This window comes from Nomascus leucogenys, chromosome 4 (assembly GCF_006542625.1).
Source record: "Nomascus leucogenys isolate Asia chromosome 4, Asia_NLE_v1, whole genome shotgun sequence".
NCBI classification, from domain to species: Eukaryota; Metazoa; Chordata; class Mammalia; order Primates; family Hylobatidae; genus Nomascus; species Nomascus leucogenys.
This window is the reverse complement of record NC_044384.1, coordinates 93,172,248-93,186,098: the sequence shown is the minus strand read 5'-3', so window position 1 is coordinate 93,186,098 and position 13,851 is coordinate 93,172,248. Positions and strand designations below refer to the sequence as shown.

Here is a 13,851-nt window from a genome sequence, read left to right as displayed (position 1 = left end):
ATGGACAATGGTAAATAATTTGCAATGCTTTCTTTTCTTTCCTTTTTTTGAGACAAGGTCTCACTTTGTTGCCCAGGCTGGAGTGCAGTGGTGTGACCACAGCTTACTGCAACCTCAACCTCCTGGGATCAATCAATCCTCCTACCTCAGCCTCCCAAGTAGCTGGGACTACAGGTGTGTGCCTGATTCATTTTTTATATTTTTTGTAGAGGTGGGGTTTTTCCATGTTGCCCAGGCTTTTTTTTTCCTTTATTGTTTTTATTTCTATTTTTTCTAGGACTCTGATCAGGTTGGGCTTTGGTTTTGCTATGTTTTTAAACCAGTCGTTTAGATTATAGAATAATAGTGTGAAAGCACTGCATTAGTATTTCATTGACCATACATGGCACTGCATTAATGCTGCACTTAAAAACTTTGTGTTATTATTTTATAAATCAATATATGAATTACAGAGTTTAAAAAAATTTTTCATCTCGAAGCTGAGGGAAGATTAAGGTAAGTTTACTAAACTTGGTAAGAATTTGCTTAAGCACATTTAACAAAGACAAGGATGTGTTTGAAGTATATAATACCTCAACCTTAACCTTAACATACAGGTTAAGAGCTCATGCCCAGGGGCCAGACCTGAGATTGTACCCGGCCCCTCCTCTGGCTGATTGTGTGACACTGGGCAATTCCCATCAGCCCGAATTTCCTTTCCAATAAAATGAGGAGATTAATAGTACCCATTTCAAAGGGCTGTAAGGATTAAATGAGATGTATGTAAAAGCCTTTGCCACAGGGCCTGTCACATAAGTGCTCTTTAAAGGTAGCTATGCCTGGGCACGTTGGTTCATGCCTGTAATCCCAGCAGTTTGGGAGGCCGAGGCAGGTGGATCACTTGAGGTCAGGAGTTCAAGACCAGCCTGGTCAACATGGTGAAACCCTGTCTCTACTAAAAATACAAAAATTAGCTGGGCATGGTGGTGGGCACCTGTAATCCCAGCTACTTGGGAGGCTGAAGCAGGAGAAACTCTTGAACCCGGAGGCAGAGGTTGCAGTGAGACAAGATTGTACTACTGCACTTTAGCCTGGGCCACACAGCAAGTCCCTGTCTAAAAAAAAGAAAAAAAAAAGAAAAAACAGCTATGGTTGAGACTATTATTAGCACATTAGCACATATCATTCATATGTAGCATGCTTCATTTTATTGATTTTCCTTAGATACTATTCCTATTTCCTTGACAATGTGAAGAGTTCTACTGAGGTAGCTAATTTATTCTTAAGTATTTTTCCCATTTTTTTCTTTCATTAGTTCATAATGCTTTATGCTGATGTAATGATAATAGGGTGTAAACCTCCCCAGAGCTGTTGCCGCTCTGCCCATTAGCAAGGTTTTGGAGTTGGAAGTGATCTGTGAACAAGGAGGTAGGGTTATTCTCTGAAGGGTAACATGGTTTGAAGTCTCTGCCACTCACCGGATCTGGCGAAGCAGGTCCAGGTAGGCTGTTCTTGCCATGTCCACTTGGGCACCAGACAGGAAGGCATCATGGAGAAAGTCACCCGAGTTAGTCAAGATTCCGTGTATGGCATGGAGGTCACAGAGGCGCTGGAGCACCTGCTGAATCGCTGGTTCATTTTCTAGTTTCTCCAGAGCTTCTGTAAAACCCTTCACAGTGATGTAGTAGCAGTGCGCCTACAAAGACACAAATACATGCTCTCCTGATTTCTGGTTTTCTACTCCAGACGTCACCCTGGAAGTGTGGCAAGATGGCTGGAATAAACTTGAGGCAGGATGTGCTTCCCAGCAGGCTGATGAGCAGCCGCCATTTCTCCTAGCTCACTCTGGGTCTGATCAAGGCTTTTTGATGGGGTGTGTGTGTGTGTGTGTGTGCTGGGGACTGGTGGGCTTTGAAACATGGCCCTTGTTTTCTTTTGCTTGGAGCAGTTTCAAGTAGGTTGGAAAGTGGAGAGAAAGAATACAGGCATATTGGAGGCTGGCCTGGGGAAGTGGAGGACAGCACCACTGTTCTTAAGAAAATAGCTATTTTAAGGCTGGGCACAGTGGCTCACGCCTGTAAGCACTTTGGGAGGCCAAGGTGGGTGGATCACCTGAGGTCAGGAGTTTGAGACCAGTCTGACCAACATGGTGAAACCCTGTCTCTACAAAAAATGCAAAAATTAGCCAGGCATGGTGGTGCATGCCTATAATCCCAGCTCCTTGGGAGGCTGAGGCAGGAGAATCACTTGAACCCAGGAGGCAGAGGTTGCAGTGAACCAAAATCATGCCATTGCACTCCAGCCTGGGCGATTAGAGCGAAACTCCATCTCGAAAAAAAAAAAAAAAGAAAATAGCTATTTGTTGTCTCCCGTGTTCAAGTCAGTTGCGTGTGTGTGTGTGTGCGCGTACATGTGTGCACCATGGGGTGAGAAAATAAAGTTTCAACATATATATGAAATTTATTCCAGCTAGAGCATAAACTCCTTAAGGTAAGCAGTGCTGTTATTCAGCCCATATGTAATGGTCTGGCTGTGGCAGTTGTTAAAATAATACTTTAATACCAGCTGGCAAGTGTCCACTGCCATCAACCCTGTGAGAACCCCTCCTGCCAGATGGACTCCTTCCTGAAGACCCCCTCCTTCTCTCCACAGCCCAGCAACTAAAGGATTAATGCTTGACCCAGCAGGAGGACCTTGCTTCCCCTAGGGCTGAAGTCCATTTTGGTTGGTTGGTGCCTTGTCGTACTGGTTGTAACATATTTTGAACAGTCCCCATCTCGTCAAGACAAGCACACATAATTATTTTGCCAGGTAGGATATATGGGTTCTATAAGGGAGAGCGAGGAAGAGAGAAAGTATAAAGCAGTGCTTCTCAATTGTTTTTTTTTGAGATAGAATCTCACACTGTCACCCAGGCTGAAGTTCAGTGTTGTGAGCTTGCCTTGCTGCAACCTCTGTCCCACTGGGCTCAAGTGATTCTCCCACCTCAGCCTCCTGAGTAGTTGGGACCACAGGCACACACCACCATGCCTGGCTTTTTTTTTTTTTGTATTTTTTAGTAGAGACGAGGGTCTTGCTATGTTGCCCACACTGGTCTTGAACTCCTGAGCTCAAGTGATCCTCCTTCCTTGGCTTCCCAAAGTGCTGGGATTACAGGTGTGAGCCTCTGGGCCCGGCCCTGCTTCTCAGTTTTTTATGTGCATATAGATCACCTGGGGATCTTGTCAAAATGCAGATTCCAGGGCAGGGCCTGAGACTGTGCATTTCTAACAAGGTCCCCTGTGATGCCCATGCTGCTGTAGTGATTTTCAGTAGCAAGACTTAGAGTGTCTTGGGGGTTTGGCTGGGCGCGGTGGCTCACACCTATTATCCCAGCACTTTGGGAAGCTGAGGTGGGAGGACCACTTGAGGTCAGGAGTTCGAGACCAGCCTGGCCAACATGGCAAAACCCTGTCTCTACAAAAAACACAAAAATTAGCCAGGTGTGGTGGTGCACACCTGTAATTCTGGCTACTTGGGAGGCTGAAGCACAAGAATTGCTTGAACCTGGGAGATGGAGGTTGCAGTGAGCTGAGACCGTGCCACTGCACTCCAGCCTGGGTGATGGAGTGAGACTCCAATCTTAAAAAAAAAGAGTGTCTTGGGGGTTCAAAGGAGTTCACCCAGGCGGACTTGAGTTGGGGGAAAGGTCATTCCAGGCAGGGGGATCTTTATGTGCAAAAGGCTGTACTTTCAGGAAGCTGCAGGCAATTTAATGAGGCTGAAGTGTGGTGGTATAATGAGGTGATGATGGGGAACCATGGAGGTTAGGGTGGACTCATACCTGGGGCCCAGATCAGTGAAGGGCTGTGAATAACGTGGTCAGAATTTGTTCTGTGGGACCGGGAGTCTTCAGCTGGGCAGTGACCTGATCCACTTTCTCACTTGGAAAGAACTTGTGTTTCCTCCCCTGGCCCTCACACAGGTGCTGACAACTCCAAGTTGCCATTCAGACATGGTGTGCTCACAGCCATGCTGGGCTTGCAGCATTTGGCTGTGGAAGGTGAGCAGATGTGCTGTGTTGCCTCTGCTGGCTCCAGTAGCCTTTGTTACTCAGACTGGGTCCAGCTTGGCAGAACTGCAGACCCACACTCCTTTTCCTGTCCTAACCCGAGAGCCACATTCTCAAATGCTCAAGGCTCTGAGTTGAGGAGTGGAGTGATGGAGAGCTGCCCAAGGGCCTGGGCCTTAAAAAGCAGGATGAGGATCAGAGACAGAGGTGACCTCTACACTTTGGGGAAGGGCTGAGCTGAACCTTGGCCCCATGCTCTGAGCACAGTGAACGTTATTTACATTGTGTGTGTTGGTTTAAATCTTGCCTCCTGTCTAATTTGGGGGTGGGGGTGGGATATATAGCACTTAGGTGCTAGCTGCCTCTCTAAGTTTTACTCACTTGATCTTTATTAGAATCCTACAGAGTAGATACTGTTATTAGCTCTGTCTTGCAGATGAAGAGACTGAGGCTCTGACAGATTAAGTTTTTTGCCCAAGGTCATGGCTAGGAAGTGGTAGCAGTGAGATCCACACCAGGGCTATATTCCTAACTCTGTGTGGCCAAAGCCACAGGAGACTGAGGCTGGATTATAACGAGGCCAGCATTTGTTCCCGTGGTCTCTTCTGGTCAGAGTCTGAATTATAGGACCACAGCCTGACAGAGCCTAAAGGGCTCTTCCATGCCCCTTTGTCTACAGACAGGGAAATTAAAGCCCAGAGAGGGAAGGGGCCGCTTGAGGTCACACAGAGCCGGGACCAGAATTTAGCCTGTGGCTCCCCCTTGTCTACTCTTCTGTCAGTATCATCCCCCCTTCCCCCAAGTTGCAGTTATCTCTACCTGCACATTTATGGTTTCCAGATGGGGCCCAGTTGGGTGCTGAAGCTTTCTGTAGACTAAACAACCCCACAAAGCACAGAGAGTACAGAAAGCCCTATCCATTAAGACCTTGGAGACTCAGCTGGGGCACCACCTCCCCAGGACACTGTCAGGGTCATGTTCTTCCCCCACAGTCTGGCTGGCTCTCACCCTCCATCCCCCCAGAGTTTGTTGCTCACCTCAGTCACTCATCACCCCCTCAGTGGTGTGGGAAGGGAAAGCATCTGGACTCAGCTATTTCCTACCTCTGGGACCTAACTCCTGAGTTCTCTTTCCTCACCCTTGAAGTGGAGATAATGTCAGTCTCCCTCCCAGGGCTGTGTGGATTAAATGAAGTAACCCTGGCAAGCAGCATCTGGTCCATTTGAAGGCAGGCCATAGGTTTGGAAAATGGATGAGTGGATAATGGGTGGCTGTGTTCCTGTTTTGGTGATCCAGTGAAAGCAGGAAGCCTTGGCTCACCCTCTGTGTTGACAGGACAGTTAGCACAGCAGGGGGTGCCCCTGCTGTAGGCTGAGCAGAACTGAGCGCTGCAGAGGTAATCCCAGCACCTGCGGTGTGGTGGAGGTGGTGGTGCTCAATGTCCAGCCTGCCTGACCAGCCCTGTCCCACGAGGGCCTCTGCAGCCCTTCAGGGCTCTCCTGTTCCAAGGCTGCCATTTTCTGGGTCTGGGCCTGAGGATTGGCGTGATCACTTTAGTTTTCCAGTTATTGGCAGTGCCAGAGTCCCAGCTGCCTAAGCTAGAACTCAGGAGTTGTTCTTACCTCTTTCCCACCCCAGCACTCTGAGGCCTGTCCCTGCCGTCTTCCCCCTTAGCATCTCTGATCTACGCACTTGTCTCCAGGCCTTCTGCCATGCTCATGGTCAGGACCACCCTCAGTCCTGGTCCAGACTTGCTCCTTTCTAACTTGCTCCCTTTCATTCCATCCCGGGCAACCTGCATGATTCTTCTAGAATGAAACTGATCACTTTACCCCACCTCCAAACAAACTCAGCAAAGGCGTTGCAATGAAAACAAAACCCCAACTTTTCACAGTGGTGCAAAAGGTCAGAGGCCTTACCTGTCTCTCCTTCTCCCCTTGTCTCAGTCCTCCTCCTTAGGTCCTCCTTGGGAGATTTCCACTTCCCAAGCACACCAGGATTCTTCTTGCTGCCTCCTTTTGCACGTGCAGCTCCCTTTGCCTGGAAACTTTTCTCTCGAAAGTTGCCACCCCACCCTTTAGCTGGCTAATTTCAGCTTATCCTTGAAGTCTTAGCCTATATGCCACTTCTTTTGGGAAGTCTTTCTGACTCCTCCAGGTGGGCAGAAATGTACCTGCTCTGGGATTCCATAGCAGCCTGTATTTCCCTGTCATGGTGCTTCCTTGATTATAGCTGTGCATGGGCAGTGGCTTCACTGTTGAGCACCCAGCTCAGTGCCCAGCGCAGAGTGGGTGCTCAAATATTTGCCGACCGACTGTGAATTATGCACAAACACAAAACGAGTGGAAATTGAATCAGACATCCAAGGATTGCCTGTGGGGCTAAGGGGAGACTTGACCTGCTTTTCTATCTGGGAGGAAATATTTGAACAACCTGAAGCAAATCCAATAACACTGCCTCATTACCTTTTCCCCTAAGAGCTGCCAGCAAGATTGCTTTGGAGTTAAGTCCTTTAATTAAAATACCCTGGACTAAAGCCTTGGAAGTGAAACGAGGGCAGCCGCCGCTGAAGCAGTGTTGGGGAATAATGGCAGAGCCCGGATTTTCCCAGCAGGGTAGCCTGCCTGGGAAACAAAATGGATCCCTTTCAGCCTCAGCTGGCAGGCGCTCACCTTAGCAGCCTGGAGGTGTATGACAGTGGTCTGGTTCCAGGCCTCGTGCTGGTCAGCTCCGGATTGCGTCAGGGTCTGTAAATGCTGCACTGAGTCCTTTATGAGCCTGAAGGCCAAAGCAAAAAAGGTTTAGCTTCCTGACTGAGTGGAAAAGACAACTGATGGGCTTCCTGTGGTCCCTCAGAAGTAGAAATAATGCCTGTTTATTGACCACTTATGTGCCATAAAGCTAAATGATTGATATTCATTATCTCTTTAACTCTTTTAAGGGCAGGCACCCCCCAGTTTGCAATGGGGAAAACTGAGTCCCAGAGAGGTTAACTAATTTGTCCAGGGTCACACAGCTAGTAAGGAGTGGAGCCAGGATTTTGACTTGTTGTTAATCGCCATGTTATAAAGCCTCAGGGCCATAGGCCAGGAGCTGTCCCCTATTTCTAATGCAGATTCCAGCCTGACACCAGTATGTTCAGGCCTTTTTGTTGACTGATGTCCTATGGCCTGAGCAAGGAGAATGGTTTTTCTGTAAAGGCTAGAGAGGCCCGTCGGTCACCTAGCATGCTGCGGGTTCTACCCAAGGGACCTAAAAACAAAAAGAGAAAACCAACCTTTGTCCTGCAAACCACTAAATTAGTCATTTGCCATTTTATTAACCTTTAATCCCTTCTTATTTTCTATTCCCTGCCCGTCCATCCATGACCCTTAGAATTTGTGTGTAAAGCAAACTGTTTATTAAGCAATATGTGTTTTGCTTTCTCAGGGAATAGATAAGCAGATGTCATATTGAGTTTCAAGCAAGGAGAAATACCATTACACTTTAATCACCTCGAGCAGCCTTATTTTCCCCTCCTCAAATCTCCCAATTGAAATGTTAGCTCTGTGAGGTCTGGGGTGTTTATCAGGCCTATTTACTGATAGGTTCCTAATGCCTAGAACAGTGCCTGCCATATTATAGGCAGTTAATAAATAATTTTAGAATAAATAAATGAATGTTCCAAGTTGCTTATGATCTTGAAATAACTATTAACCATCCCTGGGACCACAGGTTGGGATATAAGGCCTCTTATTATATACTGAAAATATGTTTTTCCAGTTTGTTTTTGGTGTTTCATTTTTATTTTTTTTAATTAAAATTTTTTGTATTTTTGGTAGAGGTGGGGTTTCACCATGTTGCCCAAGCTGGTCTCAAACTCCTGAGCTCAAGCAATCCACCCACCTCGACCTCCCAAAGTGCTGGAATTACTGGTGTGAGCCACCATGCCCAGCCTGTTTTCGGTTTTTTAATTTGGGGGCAGGGTTCAGAAGGTTTCCTTTTTAGGTAGTTAAACCTCCATCTTTTCCATGGTGGTATCTGTGTTTGGTCAAGACCTCTGTATTCCCAGCCCCTGGCATATTTGTTCATTCCTAACACATAGTAGGTACTGAACAATATTTGTTGAATGACAGAATGGATGAGTCCTTGGTTTTGTCCATGTTCCCTGGAACCTACTAGACCCTGGAAATAAAGGAATTCTATCCCGTGGTGTAGTCATATTTTCAAAAATTATTTTTAGATTATGGGATATTTCAAACATACAAGTGAGTATTGCTTTATTTATTGGTATTTGCGTATCAATACATTTGTAGTATTTACATATGGGTACATTCGTTGTATTGCAAATCACCATAGGACCCTAGAGATTTTAAAAATATCTCACTGGCCAGAGGTGTGATGTCCTTCTACTACTGTGACCAGGATGGGGAAGTGATGGGGGTCCATGGCTGATGGGAGGCACATCCCCTCTCTCTGCCCATGGTGGCAGGAACTGAGAGGAGCGGGGAGGCTAGGCACGGGGTGGTTTTTAGAACTGAATCCACAAATGTCCACCCAACCAAAGGCCCTAGTGTGGCATGGAGCCTGTGCCCAGGTGGGATGGCTGATTTCTCAGCACTGGCTTACCTTGCTGCCACATGTGCCCAGGCCGTGGTATAGAGCTTCGGGCAGAGGAAGTCAGCTGCCCTCTGGGCTGGACACCTGGCCAGGTCAGCTGCGGTGAGATACGCGACAGATGGAGGGAGAGATCTCTGTGGCGTGGAGCCAGGGGACATCTGAGTCTGCAGGTAGCTCTTCACCAGAAACCTGGGGGGTGGAAGAGGAGGCAGGTGAGAGGGTAGAGACTCTGTGGGACAGCCCAGCACCCCTCACTCCCAGAGACAGGCGAGCTCAAGCTGGGTTCCAGCCTTCCCGTGGGAAAGCCAGGTCACCAGGCCTCCGCCTGGCCTCCCTCCTGAGGGTTCCCCCTCGGGCCATCCTGCCTCAAGGCCCTCAGTCAGGCATACCCCAGGACCTGTGGAGCTGGGCCAGACACTCTCCGATCCTGAACATAAACCCTTCTGTGATCTGAGCAAACAGAATTTTCCATCAGAACATTGCGATTTTGGGATTTATAATGACTTGTACAGTGACTGGGTGGAAATTAAATTTTCTTAGCTGAAAAAAGAAGGATAGAGGCAAGAATGCTAACATGAGTAGGAGGATTATAGGTGACTCTCAACTGCTGCTTTAGGATAATCCAGTGGTTACAGGTTCTGGGCTTAGACAGCCCTGGATTCCCATACAGCCTCGCCGAGACCTGTGTGATGAAAGAAGCTTCACCTCCCAAGTCTCGGTTTCTCCAGCTCTAGGTGGGGAGGACAGTTCTCATCTGATTGAGGGTTTGTGAAATGGAATGAGATGATATTTGCAGAGTGCTTGGCACAGTGCAGAGTATATAATATGTGCTATTGTATTCCTTTTCTAATTTGGAAAAAAACTAACGGATGTTATATATTTTTAAAAATATAATAAATGTTGTTTTTCATATTTGCCAGTGAACTTCTTTCTCCTTGCATAGGGAAGCTTTTGCCCTGTTTGGTCACCTGAGAATAGGTGAGGATGAGGCTCTGTTGGCCTCCAGGGCCCACAGACCTAAGAGGGATGAAAAGAAATCGCCTGTGTGGAGGAGGCTGACTTGGCCATTGCTTGGAGCCTCTGTGTGCAGGCTCTGCATGAAGCCTAGGCGATGCTAAAGTGAGCAAGGTAGGGGTAGTCCCTGCCCTCAGGGAGCTCCTAATCTAGTTGGAGAGTAGAGCTAAAAAGGTGAACAAAAAAATGAGACAATGATAGATTGTGAAACTGCTCCAAAAGAAACAAGGCCATGTTGGGTGGGAGGGGATCAAATGCAAAGGCCTCCTGGACAGAAAGAAGTGTGTGGCTGGCAGAAGTGAGCAGAGGTGGCTGGGTGCAGTGGCTTGCACCTGTAATCCCAGCACTTTGGGAGACTAAGGCAGGTGGATCGCCTGAGGTCAGGAGTTGGAGAGCAGCCTGGCCAACATGGTGAAGCCCCATCTCTACTAAAAATACAAAAATTAGACGGGCATGGTGGTGTGTAATCCCAGCTACTGTGGAGGCTGAGGCAGGAGAATTGCTTGAACCTGGGAGGCGGAGGTTGCAGTGAGCCGAGATTGCACCACTGCATTCCAGCCTGGGTGACAGAGTGAGACTCCATCTCAAAAAAAAAAAAGAAGAAGAAGAAGAAGTGAGCAGAGGCAGGAGGTGGTGAGAGGAGGATGGACAGGAAGGCAGGGGTCAGGTCACATGGACCTTGCAGGCCACAGCATAGAATATGTCATTTTCCTACGAGCACTGGGAAGCCATTGAAGAATTTCAAACCAGAGAAAGATGTGATCTTCCCTAGGCTCTGAAAAGATCCCTCCGGCTGCCTGTGGGGAAGCAGGAAAGGATAGAAGCAAGAGACCAGGGAGGGGTCTGAGGCTGTGGTGGAGGTGAGAGAGGATGGTGGCCTAGAAGTGGATAGATTAGTCATATTGGGGAATTGGACAGCTCCCAAATGGCACTTCCCAAAGCCTGCTCCCTTTATGGGCATCAGACGGAACCCTCCACCCAACAGAAGCTTGGTGGGTCCCCAAGGGCTTGGGCAAAGGCCTGGGTCAGCCTGGACCTTACCTGGCCACCTGCAGGTAGAGCACTGTGTTCTCACCCTCATAGGTGCAGGAGGCCGACAATTTGGTGACCAGTGATGGCAGGCCACTCAGCTTTGAGTAGCCGTGTCCGCCACAGGCCCTGCGGCACATCTCAGCTCCCTGGATGCAGAATTCTGACATCATGGCCTTCATGCCCGTGCTCAGTGCATGGAGCTGTGAGAAGACGGAGGGCAGTTGGGCGGTGTTAGGGGGCCTCCACCATAGGGACCAACCCTGTGCACCACTTACTGAGCATCTACTGCATGCCCAGCTCAGCGCTGAGGTAAGAAGTCTTTCCTCTGCTCACAACTTCATGAATGAGAAGGTGGGTACTCAGCTTATGTGACTCACCCAGAGGCACACAATTAGGCAGTGTAGGGGCATAAGAGTGAAGGAAAACCTGGTCTGGCCAGTGTCTCCAGGATAGGGAAGAGGGTGCTGCCTGAACTGGGCCCACAAGCCTCCAGGAGTTACGGATTTTGCTGGCATCGGTTTTAGAAAGCTGGTCTATGAGGATGGGTGTCCACTGTAAGCCCACTTACTGGGTTGTAGGAGGGTGGTAGGGTCTGAATGTGTCCACCTAAAAGTCTTATGTAGAAATCCTAACCCCCGAGGGTTAGGGCTAGAATTAGGAGGTATTGATGATTAGGACTAGGATTAGGAGGTATTATGATGGTAGTAGGAGGTGGGGCCTTCAGGAGGTGATTAGGTCATGAGGGTGGAGACTTCATGAATGGGATCAGTGCCCTCATGAAAGAGCCTGCTTCTGGCCAGGTGTGGTGGCTCACGCCTGCAATCCCAGCACTTTGGGAGGCTAAGGCAGGTGGATCACAAGGTCAGGAGATCGAGGCCATCCTGGCCAACATAGTGAAACCCCATCTCTACTAAAAATACAAAAATTAGCCGAGCGTGGTGGCATGCACTTGTAGTCCCAGCTACACAGGAGGCTGAGGCAGGAGAATCTCTTGAACCTAGGAGGCAGAGGTTGTAGTGAGCCAAGATCATACCACTGCAGTCCAGCCTGGGTGACAGAGTGAGACTCTGTCTCAGGAAAAAAAAAAAAAGAAAGAAAGAGGCCGCTTCTACCATATGAGGACACAGCAAAAAGACAGCCATCCAGGAAGCAGGCTCTCACCTGATATCAGATGCACTAGTGCCTTGACCTTGGACTTCCCAGCCTCCGGAATTGTAAGAAATAAATTTGTTTGTTTGTTTTTCTTTTTTGAGACAGGGTCTCACTCTGCTGCTCAGGCTGGAGTGGAGTGCAGTGGCACAATCACAGCTCACTGCATCCTTGAACTCTTGGGCTCAAGGAATCCTCTCACCTCAGCCTCCAAAGTAGTAGTTGGGACTACAGGTGTGTGCTACCACACCTGACTAATTTTTCAATTTTTTTTTTGTGGAGATGGGGGTCTCACCATCTTGCTCAGGCTGGTCTTGAACTCCTGGGCTCAAGCAATCCTCCTGCCCTGGCCTCCCAAAGTGCTGAGATTACAGGTGTAAGTCACCATGCCAGGCCAATTTCTGTTGTTTATAAACCACCGCTTTATGGTATTTTGTTACAGCAGCCCCAACAGAGATAGAGGCTGCCGGGCAGCAGGCCTGGTTTGAGATTTTGATTCTTGAAGCCCCTGCCTATCTTTGGAGCTTTCCAAGTCCTTGGGAGGAAAGTTGTGTCCCTTGATCTCTCTGTGCCTCAATTGCAGTTGGAAGGGTTAGGCCGGGCGCGGTGGCTCACGCTTGTAATCCCAGCACTTTGGGAGGCCGAGGCGGGCAGATCACGAGATCAGGAGATCGAGACCACAGTGAAACCCCGTCTGTACTAAAAATACAAAAAAATTAGCCGGGCGTGGTGGCAGGCGCCTGTAGTCCCAGCTACTCAGAGAGGCTGAGGCAGGAGAATGGCGTGAACCCGGGAGGCAGAGCTTGCAGTGAGCCGAGATCGTGCCACTGCACTCCAGCCTGGGCGACAGAGCGAGACTCCATCTCAAAAAACAAAAAAAAAAAAAAGAAAAAAAAAAAAGGAAGGGTTAATGAGCAGTGCTTATAAAGCATGGTGCCTGGACAGACTGAATTTTACTATATATGTAAGTCCACAAGGCTTTAACTGAGACCTGTGAGCCAGATGTGTTTAGGAATCAGAGTAACTTTTGGATTGTAGAGAGGCCAAGTGGCATTTAAGGTACATTTTTTTTCTTTTTTTTTTTTTTTGAGACCGAGTCTCCCTCTGTCTCCCAGGCTGGAGTGCAGTGGCGCGATCTCGGCTCACTGCAAGCTCCGCCTCCCGGGTTCATGCCATTCTCCTGCCTTAGCCTAAGGTACATTTTATATAATAGCCCCAGTGGGGTTTGGGGCAGCTTTAGTGATTAAATACATTAATAATTTTACTGCAAAATGTATTCACACTCAGAGGGATAAATCAGGTCAGTTCAGGTCAAACTATGCCACCAAATGAGTTCCAAACAACTGTTTTTCAGAGCTTTTTGGGTTTCAAATACACATCAGGGGTTGTGGACCTGTGTTCTCTACGCTAGGTGTGATTGTTTTCTCTTAGCATGTTTGTAGCTCTCTGGGGGCCGGTTGTGGGTAAATTTATATACCAGGGTGCCGTTCACCCAGATGCCCTGGGATGCTGAAAGCTGGGAGAGGTGGGGGTGGGGAGTGCCCGTGGGGATGAGGCTGTGGCTGCTCCCCAGTGAGTGGAACAATCTTAGCTGCCCTCCCAGTGCCTGCCCCTCCTCAGACAGCAGGTACCTCAGGCAGGAAGCTGAAGTCTCTGTTCAGAATGGCAGTGTAGGAGTGCTGGAAGAACTCCAAGAGGCTGACTGCCAGAAAATGGAAGGCGTAACTGATGGCCAGCTGAGGAAAGAGTTTCTGCTGTTGCGTCTGGTAGTCCAGGACCTTTGCCTCTGGGTCACTGAAGGGAAAAGAACTAGAAGATTTAGATTACTACATGCCGTGTCCACCTTCCCCTATCCCCGACACCATAAAAACCTTAAAAACAGACAGTTCGTTAGAACTCATTGCAAAACTTGAACTGACACGAGGCCATTGATAATCCTTTAAAAATCCCATCTAACATGAACATACACATTTCACTGCAGGAATATTGACACATTTGTTGGTGGGTACTGCCCCTTGTTAAGGGAG

The 13,851-nt window shown here is 48.4% G+C and overlaps 1 protein-coding gene across 1 annotated transcript in view; it reads right to left on the bottom strand.

The window, feature by feature from the left end:
- ACOX2 (acyl-CoA oxidase 2) overlaps positions 1–13,851 on the bottom strand; it is a 31,907-nt gene that overhangs the window by 9,956 nt on the left and 8,100 nt on the right. The window contains exons 9-13 of the mRNA XM_003257246.3: positions 13,456–13,618; positions 10,685–10,875; positions 8,639–8,818; positions 6,703–6,808; positions 1,458–1,675 (exon numbers count right to left, since the gene is read on the bottom strand). Coding sequence (XP_003257294.1) covers positions 1,458–1,675; positions 6,703–6,808; positions 8,639–8,818; positions 10,685–10,875; positions 13,456–13,618 — 858 coding nt within the window. The remainder of the gene's footprint in view (positions 1–1,457; positions 1,676–6,702; positions 6,809–8,638; positions 8,819–10,684; positions 10,876–13,455; positions 13,619–13,851) is intronic.